At 33.1% G+C, this 15908-nt stretch overlaps 1 protein-coding gene across 1 annotated transcript; it reads left to right on the forward strand.

The window, feature by feature from the left end:
* Positions 1-2441: 2441 nt before the first annotated feature.
* Positions 2442-15186, forward strand: LOC129225114 (uncharacterized). Its single transcript, XM_054859673.1, has 5 exons — positions 2442-2577; positions 8417-8552; positions 11518-11660; positions 12875-13034; positions 14979-15186. Exons 1-5 carry the CDS (start codon positions 2520-2522, stop codon positions 15115-15117), a joined length of 636 nt encoding a protein of 211 aa, XP_054715648.1. The 5' UTR covers positions 2442-2519; the 3' UTR covers positions 15118-15186.
* The last annotated feature ends 722 nt before the right edge of the window (positions 15187-15908 follow it).

The following is a 15908-nucleotide window of genomic DNA, read 5'->3' on the forward strand; positions in this document are numbered from 1 at the left end:
GGCAGAACAGTTTGTTCTTAAAGTGTTTAAATTATGTTTGGTAATTCGTATTTACTTTCTTCTATATCTGATACGTATAGAAGGATATTTGATTCGTTAAAAGTCTCGAGTTCTGATTTTCGATGTGTGCTGAATAGCTGAATCCATTTTTGAGGATTTCCGAAACATGTCTCTCACGGTGTGTCTGATCCATCTTTTTTGGATATGCAACTTCAATTTTGGAAAACTTTCAGGAGAGCGCCCCCCCCCCCCTGTAGCGCCAGAATAACACCCTCTTTATCATCAAGAATCATCTAGAACTGCGTTTGTCGAACTGCAATTTTGAAAAATTTATAGGAGAGAGCCCCTGATTCCCCCCTCTTTCCTAAACATGATCAAAGACTAGCCTAAAATTGCGTTTTTGGAGTATCAATTTCAAACAATTGCCGTGAGAATGGCACCGAAATTCACCTTCTATTAACATTATCCAGATTTATCAAAACTGCGTTTTTAAAGCTACAAGTTCGAAAATTTAAGTGGAGCGCTCCTCTCCCGCCCCCCTACTCGCGTCAACATTATTAAAAATCGTATTACATTTGGTTTTCAGGGCTTCAGTTTCAGGGGCGGATTCAGAGGAGGGTCAAAGGGTCAGCTGATCCCCCTGTGGCAATAATTTTATCAAGACTATTGTCAAACTTCAAATTTTCAGATCAGAAAAAGTAGTACATGGAATCAATGTAGAACCATTTTTTTGCTTGGTTCTGTAAGGTACTATTTCTGCTTAGCGCATCATAATTCAAATGATTGACTGGATTTGTTTACTGGGCTATTGCTATTTTGAGTTTTTGTTCATTTTCAAAAGCACAATTATCTCTAAATGAGCTTAACGTTTTTTCAGAGCACTCTTCCACCTCAAACCACACGTCGCGTGTGTGTGTGTTGTGTGTGCTTTTACCAACAATGTATTTTATAGCTGGATGGTAAGGTGACCAGTCTGTCTGCTTAAAAAAACATTACTTTTGATGAAAATTTGAGGGAATATGGCGCAAGCTACGCCATTGGAAAATTTAGGAGAGTGGGGGGATTTGGGAGAATTTTGCTTTCATTTGGAGGGGAGGGGGATACTCCGTGGCATATGAGGGTGTGCGCCATCACCTTTGGGACCCCTGCTTAACTGATACTTTTTTACGCGCTTTTTTTTAAGATATAGCCTTGCAATTGAAACTTGAACCCATTTACGAAAATTTCTGGATCCGCCCCTGCTCAGTTTCGAGAAAAATCCGGGAGAGCTTCCGAAAACTCCTTTTCTTAATGTCACAAAGGTCGGCCACAATTGCGATTTTAGAGCTTGTATTTCCGAAAACTGCTTTTCCCCCAACCATAGATAGTGTTTTTAAGACTTTAATTTTAAAAAATTTCCTGGGGCAAGCCCTAGGATCTCTTCTTTCCCTACCATTACCACAAAAAGTCTAAAACTGCATTTTTAGAACTACAATTTTGAAAACGAAGGAAAAGCCCTCTTTCACACAACGTTAAACTATCTACAATTGCGCTTTTTAAGTTTCAATATTGAAAAATTACCGGGAAGGGCACACCAAACCTTTTATTCCCCAAACATCACCAGAGATTATCTAAAACTGTAATTTTCAAACTACAATTTCGAAAAATTTTCCGGAGGAGAAACCCCCGAACACCCTATCTAAGTGACAATAAAATAAAATTTATATTTTATAGATTCAAATTGTATACATCTAGTAATGATTCCATCCCAAGCTAGAAAGTTGAATCCACTCTTCCTGTAATGGTTCATACGTTTGAAAAAAAAAAAAGGTGTAGTAAAATTCAGGGGTACCCAAAACTTGTTTACTCAAGGTGCACGTTGTAAAATTTGGGAAGGCAAGGCAGGTCAACAATTCAACAATATTTCAGTTCAATCGCTTTTTGTTAGCGCTACCCCTTCCCCCTCCCCCCCCCCATGAATTTGACCAGAAATTAAACACTCTAAAAACTTATATTTAATCCGATTCGAAAACGAGAAAATTTTTGGAGGGGTATTTGCGCCATTGAGCTTGGGGGGGGGGATGGGCACCCCTGCATAGATAGATAGACTCCTGTATAAATGATTTAACTGATATTTATAAGCTAAATTTCATCTAAAATACATTTAGTGGTTCAAATGCAAGTATGACTATAACCAGTTTTCCACGAAATGGTCAACGATTCAAGCGATGTATATTTTCACCTCTGATATTTATTTGTAATCTGCTCTTTTGTAACAATCATCGTATAAAAAACACCCGCTGAAAATGAGTTTAAAGTATCATTGCCCCACAGTTCGACGGCCAGAAGACCAAGCACCTACCCAGAGGATGTATTAATTAGCAATTTCAATAGTGGAGTGATTTCGCCCGAAAAAATAAGCAATCCATATCCTAAATTTCCTTCCTGTGTTTTGCTCGTTAGGACAGGATGTTTGAATAGCATATCAGAGCGATAGTTGAGAATATAGGCAACATTTATAGTTGGCAAGTGAGAGATTAATGCGCAGGCTGAGTAAAATGTGGAATTACTTGTACTTGTGTGGAGTTTTGTTCTTAGGTAAATGCTTTTTTTTTTCCTCTTTTTAATTTGTTATAACAACTTAACTTGATCTTAAATATTAGTTAGTTAATTTTGCTCAGAAGGTAAATAAGGTATTTTTTGGTTTTCAGTTTTTTAATCTTAGGGATGAGTATATCATTTCAAATAACTCCTAACTATACGGTCAGGACGGAAGAGTAACACTAATTGTTAGAGAGACGTTATGTAAGGAATAGTACCCGCAAACCCTAACGCATTGAACTAAATAAAGTTGTAACTACAGTCGACCCCGCTCTTTGGAATATCGGATAAAAGAACATCCCTCTTAATATAATAAAATTTCAGTATAGAACACCGTTAATGAGTGTTATTTTTATCCCGGATAATGGAATATCCTGGTAATTAGAATAATTTTTGGAACAAATTGCCTATTCGATTAAGCCGGCTTGACTGTATATCATATTATTAGTTAGTTAATTCTGGTTATCAAGTAAATTAGAAATATTAATTTGTTTATCAGTTATTCATTTTTAAGTATGATTGTATACTTTTAAGTAGCTCGTAAGAACGAAGAGAGAAGCACAACTATAATTGTTACAAAGAAAGTATAGGTGGGAAAAAAAGCCGCAAACTCTATCGTACTTAACTAAGTAACGTTATAACTAAATTATACTTTTAATATCTGCTAGTTAATTATGCTTACCAAATTAATTAGAAATATTATTTTGGTTATCCGTTATCCAGTTTTATGTATAATTGTAAATTTTTCATTAGCTCGTAACTGCGAATGAGACTGAAGTGGTAAAAAGACGTTATCGAATTGGAAAAATGCCCACGAACGCTAACGCACTTCACTAAAAAACGTTATAGCTAAATTACATTTCAAATTTTAATTAATGTTAGTTGGTTAATTCTGCTTCTTTACTAATAATAAAGCTGAAAGTCTCTCTGTCCGGAGGATGTCTAGATGTCTGGATGTCTGTGGGATGTCTGTGACGCGCATAGCGCCTAGACCGTTCGGCCGATTTTCATGAAATTTGGCACAAAGTTAGTAAGTAGCATGGGGGTCTGCACCTCGAAGCGATTTTTCGAAAATTCGATGTGGTTCTTTTTCTATTCATATTTTGAGAAAAAAATTTCATAAGATGGACGAGTAAATTACAAAATTATCATAACGTGGAACCGTAACATGGGCACAAGCCAATTGGCGAGATACGAAATTATCATAACGTGGAACAGTAAGATGGGTACAAGCAAACTGACGAGAAAATTCACCATACATTATTTGTAAATATACAGGCGAACCAAAAGATCTTTTAATTTTTCTATTACGGGCAAAGCCGTGCGGGTATCACTAGTATCAAATAAATCAGAAACATAATTTAAGTAATCAGTTATCCAGCCTTAGGTATGAGTATTGCTTTAATTAACCCGTAACTACGAACAGGACAGACGCATCTTGTTCAAAAGATGTTATAGAAGAAAAAAAATACAAACCAATCGCATGTAGGCTTGTGTAAAGCTGCAGTGTTACACATCCCAACACCAGAAAAAAATCTTTTTCAAAAAATTTGTTCTTTTAGCATTGAAATGTAACTTGTGTTATTTTTGCCACCTCATATGCTGGAAAATAACTATCAAAGTTAGACAAATATCTCTCTCCTCTGAAAACTTAAATATTTAAGATATAAATCAAGAAAAGTAATTTTAGTAAAGTTAACGGACTTGACTTATTTGACTCCCACAATATTTGTTGAATGGCTGATTTATGGGAATCTCAATTTGTTTTTTAAACATCTGAATTACCTCATTTGCTAAATTTTTCTGATCTTAAAATTGCAATTTTCAAGTAATGGTTGAAATATAAATGATATTTCGATCACGAAAAAATTCAACATTCAACAAATATTAATCTGTTGATACTATAAAGTTAATTATTATATACATATAATCATTTTACCTATAAGTAAGTTCAACCTGTGAGTTTACTATTTTTCTGACAGCAACATATCAAAGTAACAAACCAAAAAACTCATTTTCAAGAAATGAGATGTCAAAGAATAAAAACGAAAAAATTTTCAGTACCCCATTTGCGACAAAAATTATCAAAACTCTCATTTTTTGTGCCATTCTTATATTCACTTTATTCACTTATTTCCAACCAAAAAAAGTTGTTTGCAAACGTGCTTTTTTTTTTTTTCAATATGAAAATATTTGTTTATCATTTTCCGTTTTATGTTTTGAAATCAATCGGAAGGAAATGGAAGTACGATTATTTGAAATATATTCCTTTTTAACAATCGTAATTGTTATGAAACAAATAACTGATTAATTACATTAATAAATACTTTGTTATTTGATTGCTTTAGGAAATTATGAAAGTGTGTTCCAGTTAATTCAATTAGACTTCGATGAAACTGATATTCTGTTCATTGAATAATTTTATTCCTTTCTTTTGTTTTTCATTCATTGTCTTAACCTTATCCGTAACTTTTAGTTCAGTTTTAAAATTGAAGTGTTTTCTAGGGGTGGGAAATCATTTTTCAATGTAAAATGCCACATTTAATTTGACAGTGGGACAACAGGCCACACAAATAGAATCTTACTCTATAAATAATAATAATAATTATACTAATAATACTTATTATTATTATTATTATTATTATTATAGACGCTCCTAGCAAACAATATTGCCGATCGTAACCAGGGCTGCGGATTGAGAAGGGAAATGACCGACTCCGATTTCGACTCTTGGAGTTTTAAACCTTCGACTCCTTACTCCAACTCCGACTCCCTTACCCTAAAATATGTCCGACTCCGACTGCGCAGCCCTAATCGTAACTAGGTTCAAAGGGCTTAGGTTCACGAAACGATTTCTGTGATTTATTTTAGCATTGTATCTTAAATTTATATTGGTAAAAATAATGATAATTAGTTTTTCCAATTTTTTTTTACTTATACATAGAGATCGTCCACAAATGATGTTACGTTTTCAGGAAAAGGGAGTTCGTAAAATTATGACAAGTTGTTACAAACTCATAACAAGTAGAGTTTCCAACTCCGCGCCGATTTCAGTCCCACGGGATTTCGGGAATGTAAGGAGCTAGTCCCGCGGGATTCCGGGATCGCACGGAATTGACTTAATTCTTCTAAAAATAGAAAAAGTTGCGTTTTTCAGAAAGGACTGCTTTTGTTGCTTGAATTAGTAGTTTTTTTTTTAATCCGTACACCGTTTGAAGAGCACTACAAAGTCAAATTCCAATTAGTAATTATTGTTTGGTACGCAAAAGTGTGCCCTAAAAAGGTCCAATGCAGTTTAACAAAGTATCGCTAAGGATGAAAAAGGATTTTGAATAAGATGAGAAAGGATTTTTGCTCAACTTGACGATAACACGTGTTGTGGCTCCACGGTGGCTCCTCTTTTGCAAAAGATCCCCATTATCTTTATCATCTTCTGAAATAGATTTTTCTACTCTAATGATTGTTTTTTTTTTCCCCCAAGAACAGCAAATTTCGGATAAAAACGATGGCTATGTATGTTTTGCTGCATCCAGTTTAACATGCATTAAGAATACCATTGTTGTTTCATAAAAGTTGGTTCAGTGAATTTGGTTCATTACTGCAAGGGGTGAGGGGTGATTTCACCAAGTCGAAGGCTCAGTAAAAGTTTTTGGATAATTTCACTAATTTTACCTCTCACTTTAAAGAGACATTCAAGTACCTGAGCAGCTTAACTTACTGCACTGTCATGCGAGTCATCATGTGTCATCCAAGTTTCTGTCGCCTCTTTTAGAATCGTGCCGAATATATAAATAATGGCAGGTTTTACATTGTTTTCTTCTTTGTAGAAAAATATTGTACTATTTACGTTAAACGGTTTTGAGTGCATTCATTAAGCTTACTCTATTAAGCAATCTCTCTATTTTTTCTAAACCGTAATTTTCTAGAATTTAAATTTTAGTGGTGGTTTTCGAAAATGTTCTTAAATAATACGCATTTACTCAATTGCTGAACGTATGAAAACTAAATCCTCCTGAATGAGAATACCAATTCAATCTCAGAAAAATAAATTCAATTTTTATTGTGTTCTTAAATGGTAAATCCACCGTTCATCATATGCGACACAAAGCTTTTCTTGCTCTTCTTGAAAGTATAAGAGGAAAGTTCTTCAAACTTCAGATGATGCTTGTGAAAAAAGTCATTTTAAAAGCGGCAAAAGCTGTAAAACGTTTACATGGAAAAAAATTGCAGGATTCAGGATCGGGATTTCGGGATTGGAAACCCTAGTGACATTTTTACTTCCTTTTGCAAAAAAGGAAGTATTGTATTCGCAAAAAAATTTTTACTCAAAAATCGGCCTTAATTGAAATTTTGCTCACCCCCGAATGAATGTTGAGGTTTCTTTTTCAACCCAACTACAACCTAAGAACGTATAGACACCCGAACATCTATTTTGACGATTCCCGAGTTAATAACTATGAGTTTTCTCGTGATGTGCGTATGTGTGCATGTATGTATATACGTATGTATCTCGCATAACTCAAGAACGGTACGTCATAGAAAGTTGAAATTTTTTACATAGACTCCTAATGGGGTCTAGTTGTGCACCTCCTTTTTTGGTTGCATTCAGATGTTCCAAAGGAGGTCTTTTACACCTTTTGGGGGGGGAAATCATTTTTAATTTCAATATTAACTCAAGTGATGTTATAATTCGGCGGACCTTTGGTGATATATCGCCAATATTTTGCGATTAACCAACTTGCCAATGCACAAATTTGGCGAAAAAAATATTTTAATATAAATTTAAACTTTTTATTTTCTGTTTTTTTTTTCATTAAATTACTGGAGTGCTTGTCAAACTTACATGAAAAAAAAATATTTTGATTTTCATATAAACCTTTTATTTTCTGTTTTTTTCATCAAATTAGTGAATTGAATGCCATACTTGACTTTATCACACATCATCCGGAAATGAAGACACAGTGGAGCGGAACGATAGCACGTTATTCTGATAATAAGTCAAGTTCTTCCCCAAGTTCGAATCAGGGCAGAACTCAAAAAAAAAAAAAAAAAAAAATCGATTTAAATCCCAATAATTCTTTTTAAAATTACTTAAAAAGTAGAAGTGTAAATTTTAATACATTATTATTCTTATTATTATTATTATTATTTGCTTTATTACGCATTGCTTTGTAACTTCCTTAATGATTCATCATATTTCTTTTAATCATCATATATTCATTTCATTTACTATGGGTGAAAATATTTAGAGTGTTTCCTTGCTCATTACAAGGCACTTTTAGTATTAAATGGGTGTAAAAGGAAGGCATGTGATGCACACATCAGCTCGTTTATAATAACATGTAAAGTACATGAAAAATGCCGAGAGGTGTGACATGGGGATAGGGGGTAATGGGTAATGATGGACACTGCAACAAGCTGGTAGAGGATCAAAAACGTTAAGAAAAGTGTGACATTATTTATGGACACAGACCCTTCCGAGTTTTTCTAGTTTGGAAATTATGCTGTTCGGACAATGTGATTTCATAAAATGATTCAGTCGATAAGTTTATCTTTTTTTGAAACTTAATAACATTTAACTAAAACTAAAATTCAAATACACACATATTTTATTTTTAAAATACTTAGGTTGGTAATTTACCAATAATTTAAATAAAGAAAGTTTTGGAAACACAAAATTAAAATTTTTAAGAGCCATTGTGATGAAAAAAAGATATTTTATGTAATTCTTTCTTTTTTCCTCATGAAATATTAAAGCAGAATAATGACTTGTCTTCTTAATGAATTATTAACTTCATAATTTTCATATGCTTAAATGAAAAAAAAAATATTCTAGGAAACCACATTGTGGACACAGCTGTTGTTGATTGCGATGATGTGCATCTTCATTGTACCAATAAAGATTTTCATGATTCGTTAGAAACTGAACCATTTAGCTTACTGGACGAAGAAACACTGGATACCCACTGCAAGTAAGATATACCACATGATAAAACTAAATTTTGAATAAAAATCTTCACAGTTACTGCTTTACCTCCCCGGAGCTGATCTTCAATGTCGTCAAATCTTCTCTGAAAAATGCATATTTTTATGAGCCTATAATTTGTGTCCGTCCTTTATTTTAAAAACTAAATTAGTTAAATTTCGGCTGCATAACCATCAAACAAATTACTGCAAAAACATTTTTTTTTGCGAGCCTTCTTTGTTTAACCTCCGACTTTCTCTGGATCAAGAAGATTGGTCACTATATCAAAAAAAAGTGGGAAATTAAAAAAAAAATGTGTGCTTTACCACATATATATATATATATATATATATATATATATATATATATATATATATATATATATATATATATATATATATATATATATATATATATATATATATATATATATATATATATATATATATATATATAGTTCAATGAATGTGGCAGAAGATGAATATTTATAGGCGTTTTGAAAGTTGTTCTTGCTGCCCCAGCAGCCATTTGCACCCAGCAGACAGTGTATAATATTCTTCGTGCAAGTATGCATAGAACATTTTGAATCGCTGCTTATAAAATGAACCATTAGTGAAATACTCTGGGGCAGAGCCCCCAGCCCCCGGAGCTGATTAGTATCGTCTGATGATCAGAAGGGCGATTCTCGAAAAAATGTCCCGTGTATAACGTTTTTTATTTTTTCCATCTAACTAAAGCCTTCATTAAATAATGCTGTTCGGGAATAATACATGCTTTAATATACTATCAAAGAATAACAGTTAATTCCATATTTAATAGTTACTTGAATAAATTTAAAAACTTAGCGTTACGCACAGGACATTTTTTTTTTTTTTTTTTTTTTGTGAGAATCGCCCAGAACTCTCTTCACCAGGGTTGTGGAGTCGGAGCGAGAATGACCAACTCCGGCTCTGACGCTGACTCTTTTGCTTCAAAATCAGTCTCACTCCGACTCAGCAAGCATTGGCTGAGTTTGGGAAAATGACGGATTCCGATTCCGACTCCGACTCTTGGAATTTTAAGCTTTCTACTCCCGACTTCGATTCTTTTACTCGAAAACCAGTCCGACTCCCACTCTTTGATTTCGACTGCGCAGCCCTGCTCTTCACTCTCATTAGCTCGGCTACGATAACGTGATCACTCGCTGAGAAAGGTGTAATAGTGGATTTAAGAATTATTTCACATTTTCATGCAACTGGTTTAATTTAAGGGTAATAGAAATAAATTTGAGCCTTTAATAAAATTACAGGCAGAGTTGACCGTTTGAACGGTTTTGGAGTTAACCGTTAACTTCTCTATCAGCTTGTATTCGTGAGCGTTGGGCTGAAAATCATCCGAAGAAAATCCACTGAATCGAAGTAATGAAGACCAATATTTATTTCGGCGGGATTTTATTACAGGAGGAGTAACAAAACTCCACTGACGGAAGTTGAAAGAAATATTTAGACGCATAATAAGCATTTTATTAGCATTTATGAGATACGCATAGTAAGCAATAGGTATTTTTATTAATTCACCATTTTACTGCATAAAACTTGCGTTGTACCAAAAATTATTTGCATCCCATCTTTGCATTCATAAAAAAGCAAATGGGGGATTCTTCAAAATCTTAACAACATCATGTCTAGGAAAAAATGAAGCAATAATTGAGTGGCCCACATAGTTTTTTATTTAATTGTTAAATTAATTTTTTCGATGCACTTCCATTCCATTCATATGAAGACAATAACTCATTTATTTTTTCAAAAAAGTTTTGGAATAACCTGTTCGTTTTAGATATTTTTTTGCTAATGTACTTAAATTGCTTTAAAATTTGTATCAACATTCCAAAAATTGAGGTGTAGAGTTAAATTATGCATACTTAAAAGTTTAAGTTGCTACAGTTTTAAGCTATTTATTTATTCAAATAATCAAGGTGCATCTTTTTGAAATTTTCCTCAATGTTTTCACGTCTCTCTTGGCCTAGGAATGATATCAATTGTTGCAGGTAAAAAAAGGGAACTTCGATTTTGCTGTATAGAAACTCAGTTTATTCTCATCATTTGCTGGGTTCCTAAAGTATTTCGTAGTTCTGATTTGCCTGGTGGTCTTATTATAATTTTGAAGCTCAAAACTGAGATATGTAACATTTTTGCCGTCTCTCTTCTGAACAACATTTCTAATTCATACATAAGTTATTTTCAAATATTTCTGCTATGTGCAATTTAATTAAGAGATAAGAATTTAAAGAAAAAAAAAACATTTTTAATCTTAAATATAATTGTGTAGCTTTTCTAACAGACTCTGTATAGGTGAAATGTCACTCTCCTGCCATTTCCCTAGCTGGACACGTAGAACGATTAAAATGAGTTCCCTTTATTTTTATTTTATTAAGCTCATCATAAAGATGTCTATACATTTTTTTAAAATTTTAATGCACTTTTAATTTTTAAGAATGTGATTTGAAAATTTCAAGCTTTTGGAGAATATTTCAAACATCGAAGAGCTCGTTACGTCATTCAGACACTCTAGTTTTACCCATGTTTAAAATCAACAATATGGAATAGCATAATATAGGTGAGGCAATAAAACGTAGATAGATGCTGGCATTACCTTCACATTTATGCCTTAACTGGATTTGAGCAACATTAAAGAAAGGTAAAACTGCAACGAACTGCTATGTATTTGGTAGTTAGTTATGTCCTAGCACCAGCTAAGGGGCGTTAACTTTAAGCTATTCGATAAAACTTCATAGAAACACGTGCCTGTAAATGATTGCTTACTTTGATTTACCATTTTGTTATTTCTACACAAACGTGACATTTTCATAGTGAAATTTGTTTACGAGTTTTTGATTTTTGCCTCGTCATAGTCGTAGTAGTTCTGAACTTATCACTATCAACTATAGAGATACAACTTGCTGGTATGTTGAATGCTTTCTTTATAATTTTCAGCGATATTTTGGATGACTTAGAATGCAAAAGAAGCTATTTAGCACAATGTCATCCTGAAGGCTTTGATAGCTACACCGCCATAACTGATGGACCTAAAAGCGTTCTAAAAGATCTTTGCAACAAATCTTCCACTCTCAGGAAAGGTAACCATATGTAGAAATATATATAATGAAGTGTATTTCATATTTTTTTTCCTGGTTATTATTCTTAAGAAGGTCGTGTTTTCTATCGCTTTTTCCTCCATAACCTTTTTTTTTTTTTTTTTTTTGCATTGAAAAAAAAAAGTTTCTTTGCTACCTCTAAACATGTCTTCAATTTCAACACTGATTTACAATTTTAACTCACCGAGCAAAAGTCAACATTTTATCAATATAGTGTACCGCTCAGCTTATAATAGCTTCACTTGTATATCTACCTACCTACGTATAATGGAATCTTACAATTTAATTTTCATCAACGTTGTGTGCTTGGATTCTTTTCAAATTTTGTCTGCAACCTCATACCTGGTTGCAATTTAATGTTCTAAAACAAGAATAATTAATTAAAATCTAATGTGTACTTTATTCCAATTTCAAGCAAAATTTTCCCTTAAATATTCTTCTATGTGGATGAGAAAATATTAATACATATTAATATTATATATCAATAAAAAGTAGGTGAACCTTCAATTAGAAACAGCGGTCATTGTTATAGAATACCTTTTCCTCACGTTTTGATTACCTTTATTCTACGTCACGACATATCCCCGACTTCATTGGCTGTTGCGACACCATCATTAGATTTTTATAATACAGTGGCATCCCGTTACAAAGAATTGAAAGACCGCAAATTGTTTCGTTGCAATGGGGACTTCATTGTAGTGGAATTTTAGTAACGGTAATGCGAATTAAAACGGGACTAAAAATTTATATCTTTGAATCAGATACTCCGTTGTATTGGTATTCGTTGTAAACGGGATTTCACTGTATTTTAAGAAAATGGTCAGCAGTGACATTTTGCTCTTTAATAGGGACAATGTCTTATTTTAGCATTCTAGTCGATACATATATTTCATAATACCAATTTAGGGTTGAGAAAATCGCTATCACCGATAATATATGCTGTAATTCATTATTAGCAGTTCTCGATCAAGAATTTAATATTAGTTGATGTATTGTGTGAGACTTTTATTGATTAAGTTCATTTTACAGGTGAATACATTATTGTAAATTCTCTTTACGATTGATAACACTACAATAGCAACAAAATGTGTCGTAAATAACAATTACCCCTTTTTAGCCTCATTACTTTAATAAGTTATTTAGTACATAAGTTATTTAGTACTATTCTGTAAATTTAACAATTTAGTTTATTTTAGAATATCATGAATACAGTCCTTGCTTGTCTAATTCAACACATTTGTATGAAAACTGTATATTCCAAACCATTGTGGATACTGGCAGCGATGGACACTTTGACGATGAATACAACGATTATACCCAAGGAGCAAGTGATGTTGATATCCAAAGGAGTTGCAGGTAATTTTTTGCTGATAATTAATATCCAGATGTATGTTTATCAGTAATCAAAAACAAATATATCTTCCGAATATGTTACCTATAAATAAGGAATATTTCTGCTGCAAGACAGTTGAAATATTTTCTAAATAACAAGACGGTAGTTTTCCCTCATACTACACTTGGATTGCATTGTAAACCTTGGCGGTTATTTTAATTTTATTTGGTGAGCTCCAGTGATGTTCCGATCAATTTTTCTAAAGGGTATTCTCCCAGTAATACATAACGCACAATTTTTGTATGTGATCATATACATAGTATGTCATAATATGAAAATTTATGAAGCTTGAGGGTTTACGCTATATGTCTAAAAAATGTTTGAGAGTGTACGGCGTATACCTTATGGGAACACTACTGATGCCCTGAAGGTTGTTCAAAGTTACATAGAAACTACTTGTTTGGAGATACCGCACATTATTTTTCACGGAACTTTTTAAAAAACAAGTCGCTTAATAAAACTAAATTTTCCAATAAAATGAAAATGAATCCACAACAAATTTAATTAAATTGTAAAAAATTTGCAATCCACTACATAAAAAAAAACATTAAATGAAATGAAGGTTCCATTAAAAAAATATATGGTCAATAATTTTCCGAAAGAAAGCATTTAAATATGATATAAGTTTCATTAAAATGAAACAGAGGAACAAACATGGCGATCACGTAAAGAATATTGTGTGTTTTATAAAGTAAACAACTCGTCGAACATGATGGAGTTGGTGGTGTAGGAGCAAACACTGAAGCGAGGAATAAAATAAGCAAAAATTGTTCCAGATCAGTCTGCCAGGTGGAACAATAGTTATTATTAGCTCTAAATTAGGCTGCTTATATCTAGCTATGTCTGAGCTGTATCAGGTTTTAGAGAGAAAGAAAGAACGAATGAGAAGGAGAAGGGAAGATAAAATAAGTAAAACATGAATCAAATTTAATAATATAACCGAGCTGGAGGCTAAGAGGTTATGAGGCCTTCCACTTCACACCCGGCACTGCATTGCTATTATGTCATGCAGAGGTTCCCAAACTGGGTCCCGTGGCACCCTGGAAAGCCACAGGAAGAGGTGAAGGGTGCCGCGAAATATTCATGGTTACAATAGTATGAATATAATAGAACCGGGTTAGGGATCCGTGAGAAAATTCTAATTCTTCAAAGAGTACCGCTCCTGATGGGAACCCCGGATGTAACGTGTTCCAAAAATGCATAATTTCCTCAATCCAGGAATCACTTTTAGAAGACACTTTACAACCCTTACATAAAAGTTAAATAAAATGTGAACGCTGCACAGTATTAGTTACTTTCCTTGTTAGTACATGACAGTACTGAATGAAGGCTAATTCATCGACATACTTTCATTTATAGCTTGTTTACAATCGAATAAAAATCACCTTTTCTGGAAAAAAAAAAACAATAATTATATTCATCGGGAAATATCAATATTTTAAATTTTTCTTTGAGAAGAAAATTAATAAACATGTTGGTCAATTTCTAAAATATTGCGAAATTTCACGTGAGATTTTCCGTTCTGACTTAAATCTTTCTTCTTCTGATTTAGAACACTATTATTTTAGTGTCTCTCCTCCATGAGACATTAACGCTCTCAAAAAGAAAAATTAAGGAATTCTTTTTTAGCCTTTTATGTACTTCTTCATGCGTTTAGAACCTACTAATACAAAAAAAGATAAAAATTAATTATTCAAATTTGGACTTGTTTCTGAGGAGGATAATAACAATACCCTCCTTCAGAAGAAGGAGGATAATTCTGAGGAGGATAAAGAACGCAGCACACGTTTTTAAAGGAAGAACTTTTCCGATTGAATCTTCTCTTTCACACTAAAAGTGGATAACTTTGTCTATGAAGAGCAAATAAAAAATGCATTTATTTGAATGGTTTTTCGTTGTATTTTTAGGTTGTACTTGCCATTAAAGAATTGCTTGGTTCGAGAGACTATCATGAATTGCAATCAAGAAACAGCAAACTTCTTGGATAAAATTGTTGTTCGAGCTGCTAAAAGCTTTATTCAGTCTAAGTGTCAGAATATATCCTAAATCATACAAGTTGGATATGTAAGATGTAATTACTCATTAAAAACAATAAAATTTTTATTTTGAAAGCAAGTTAAGATTATATTTTGTTAACATGTTTAAGGGCATTCTACGAAAAATTTGCACAACTTGTACCGCAAGTGACAGCTTATATAATTTAGAATGATTTAGAAAAGTAATAAACAAAATTTTGTTCATTACCTTTTAAAATTATTGTTATTATTATTGAACATATGTATTAGCTGTCACATGCAAGACAAAATGGCGGCTTTTCCGCGACACGGTCCTAGAGGGAAGCATTTTACTAAAAATGAAAACAATGATAGTTTATGAAAGAATGAAGGCTTTTACGGCCGATGTCAGTAATGTTAGGATATTGAAAGATGCGAGAGACCCTTTGTCCTGTGCAGGGGTTTACAAGATCCCCTGTTAATGCGGTTCGGCCTACATTGGAACAACAAAAAGAAGCGCTGATACAAGAATAAAAGAACTACAAAAAAATTGCCGTCTGGGCCACACTGAAAAATCAGTAGTCGTGGAACACACTTTTATTGATGGGACCCATGACATTAAATTCAAAAAAACCAAAATACTTTCAATGATTTCCCTCTATTACGCCAGATTAAACAGTGAAGCGATCGAAATTTTCAAACCTCCCATCAATTTCAACAAAAAGAAAGAAGGAGTTAAGATAAGCAACCTCTGGCATGCTGCACTTAGACGTATTATCCCGAGAGATACTTTTAGCCAACCAGAAACAGCAACGGACGTCCATCAGCCAATCCCCATCCAGA

This window comes from Uloborus diversus, chromosome 6, assembly GCF_026930045.1.
Source record: "Uloborus diversus isolate 005 chromosome 6, Udiv.v.3.1, whole genome shotgun sequence".
NCBI classification, from domain to species: Eukaryota; Metazoa; Arthropoda; class Arachnida; order Araneae; family Uloboridae; genus Uloborus; species Uloborus diversus.

Coding starts and splice junctions, on each gene's coding strand:
- LOC129225114 (XM_054859673.1), top strand. CDS start 2,520: ATGCGCAGGCTGAGTAAAATGTGGAATTACTTGTACTTGTGTGGAGTT. Junction 2,578..8,416: donor GTGTGGAGTTTTGTTCTTAG/GTAAATGCTTTT, acceptor AAAATATTCTAG/GAAACCACATTGTGGACACA. Junction 8,553..11,517: donor ACACTGGATACCCACTGCAA/GTAAGATATACC, acceptor TATAATTTTCAG/CGATATTTTGGATGACTTAG.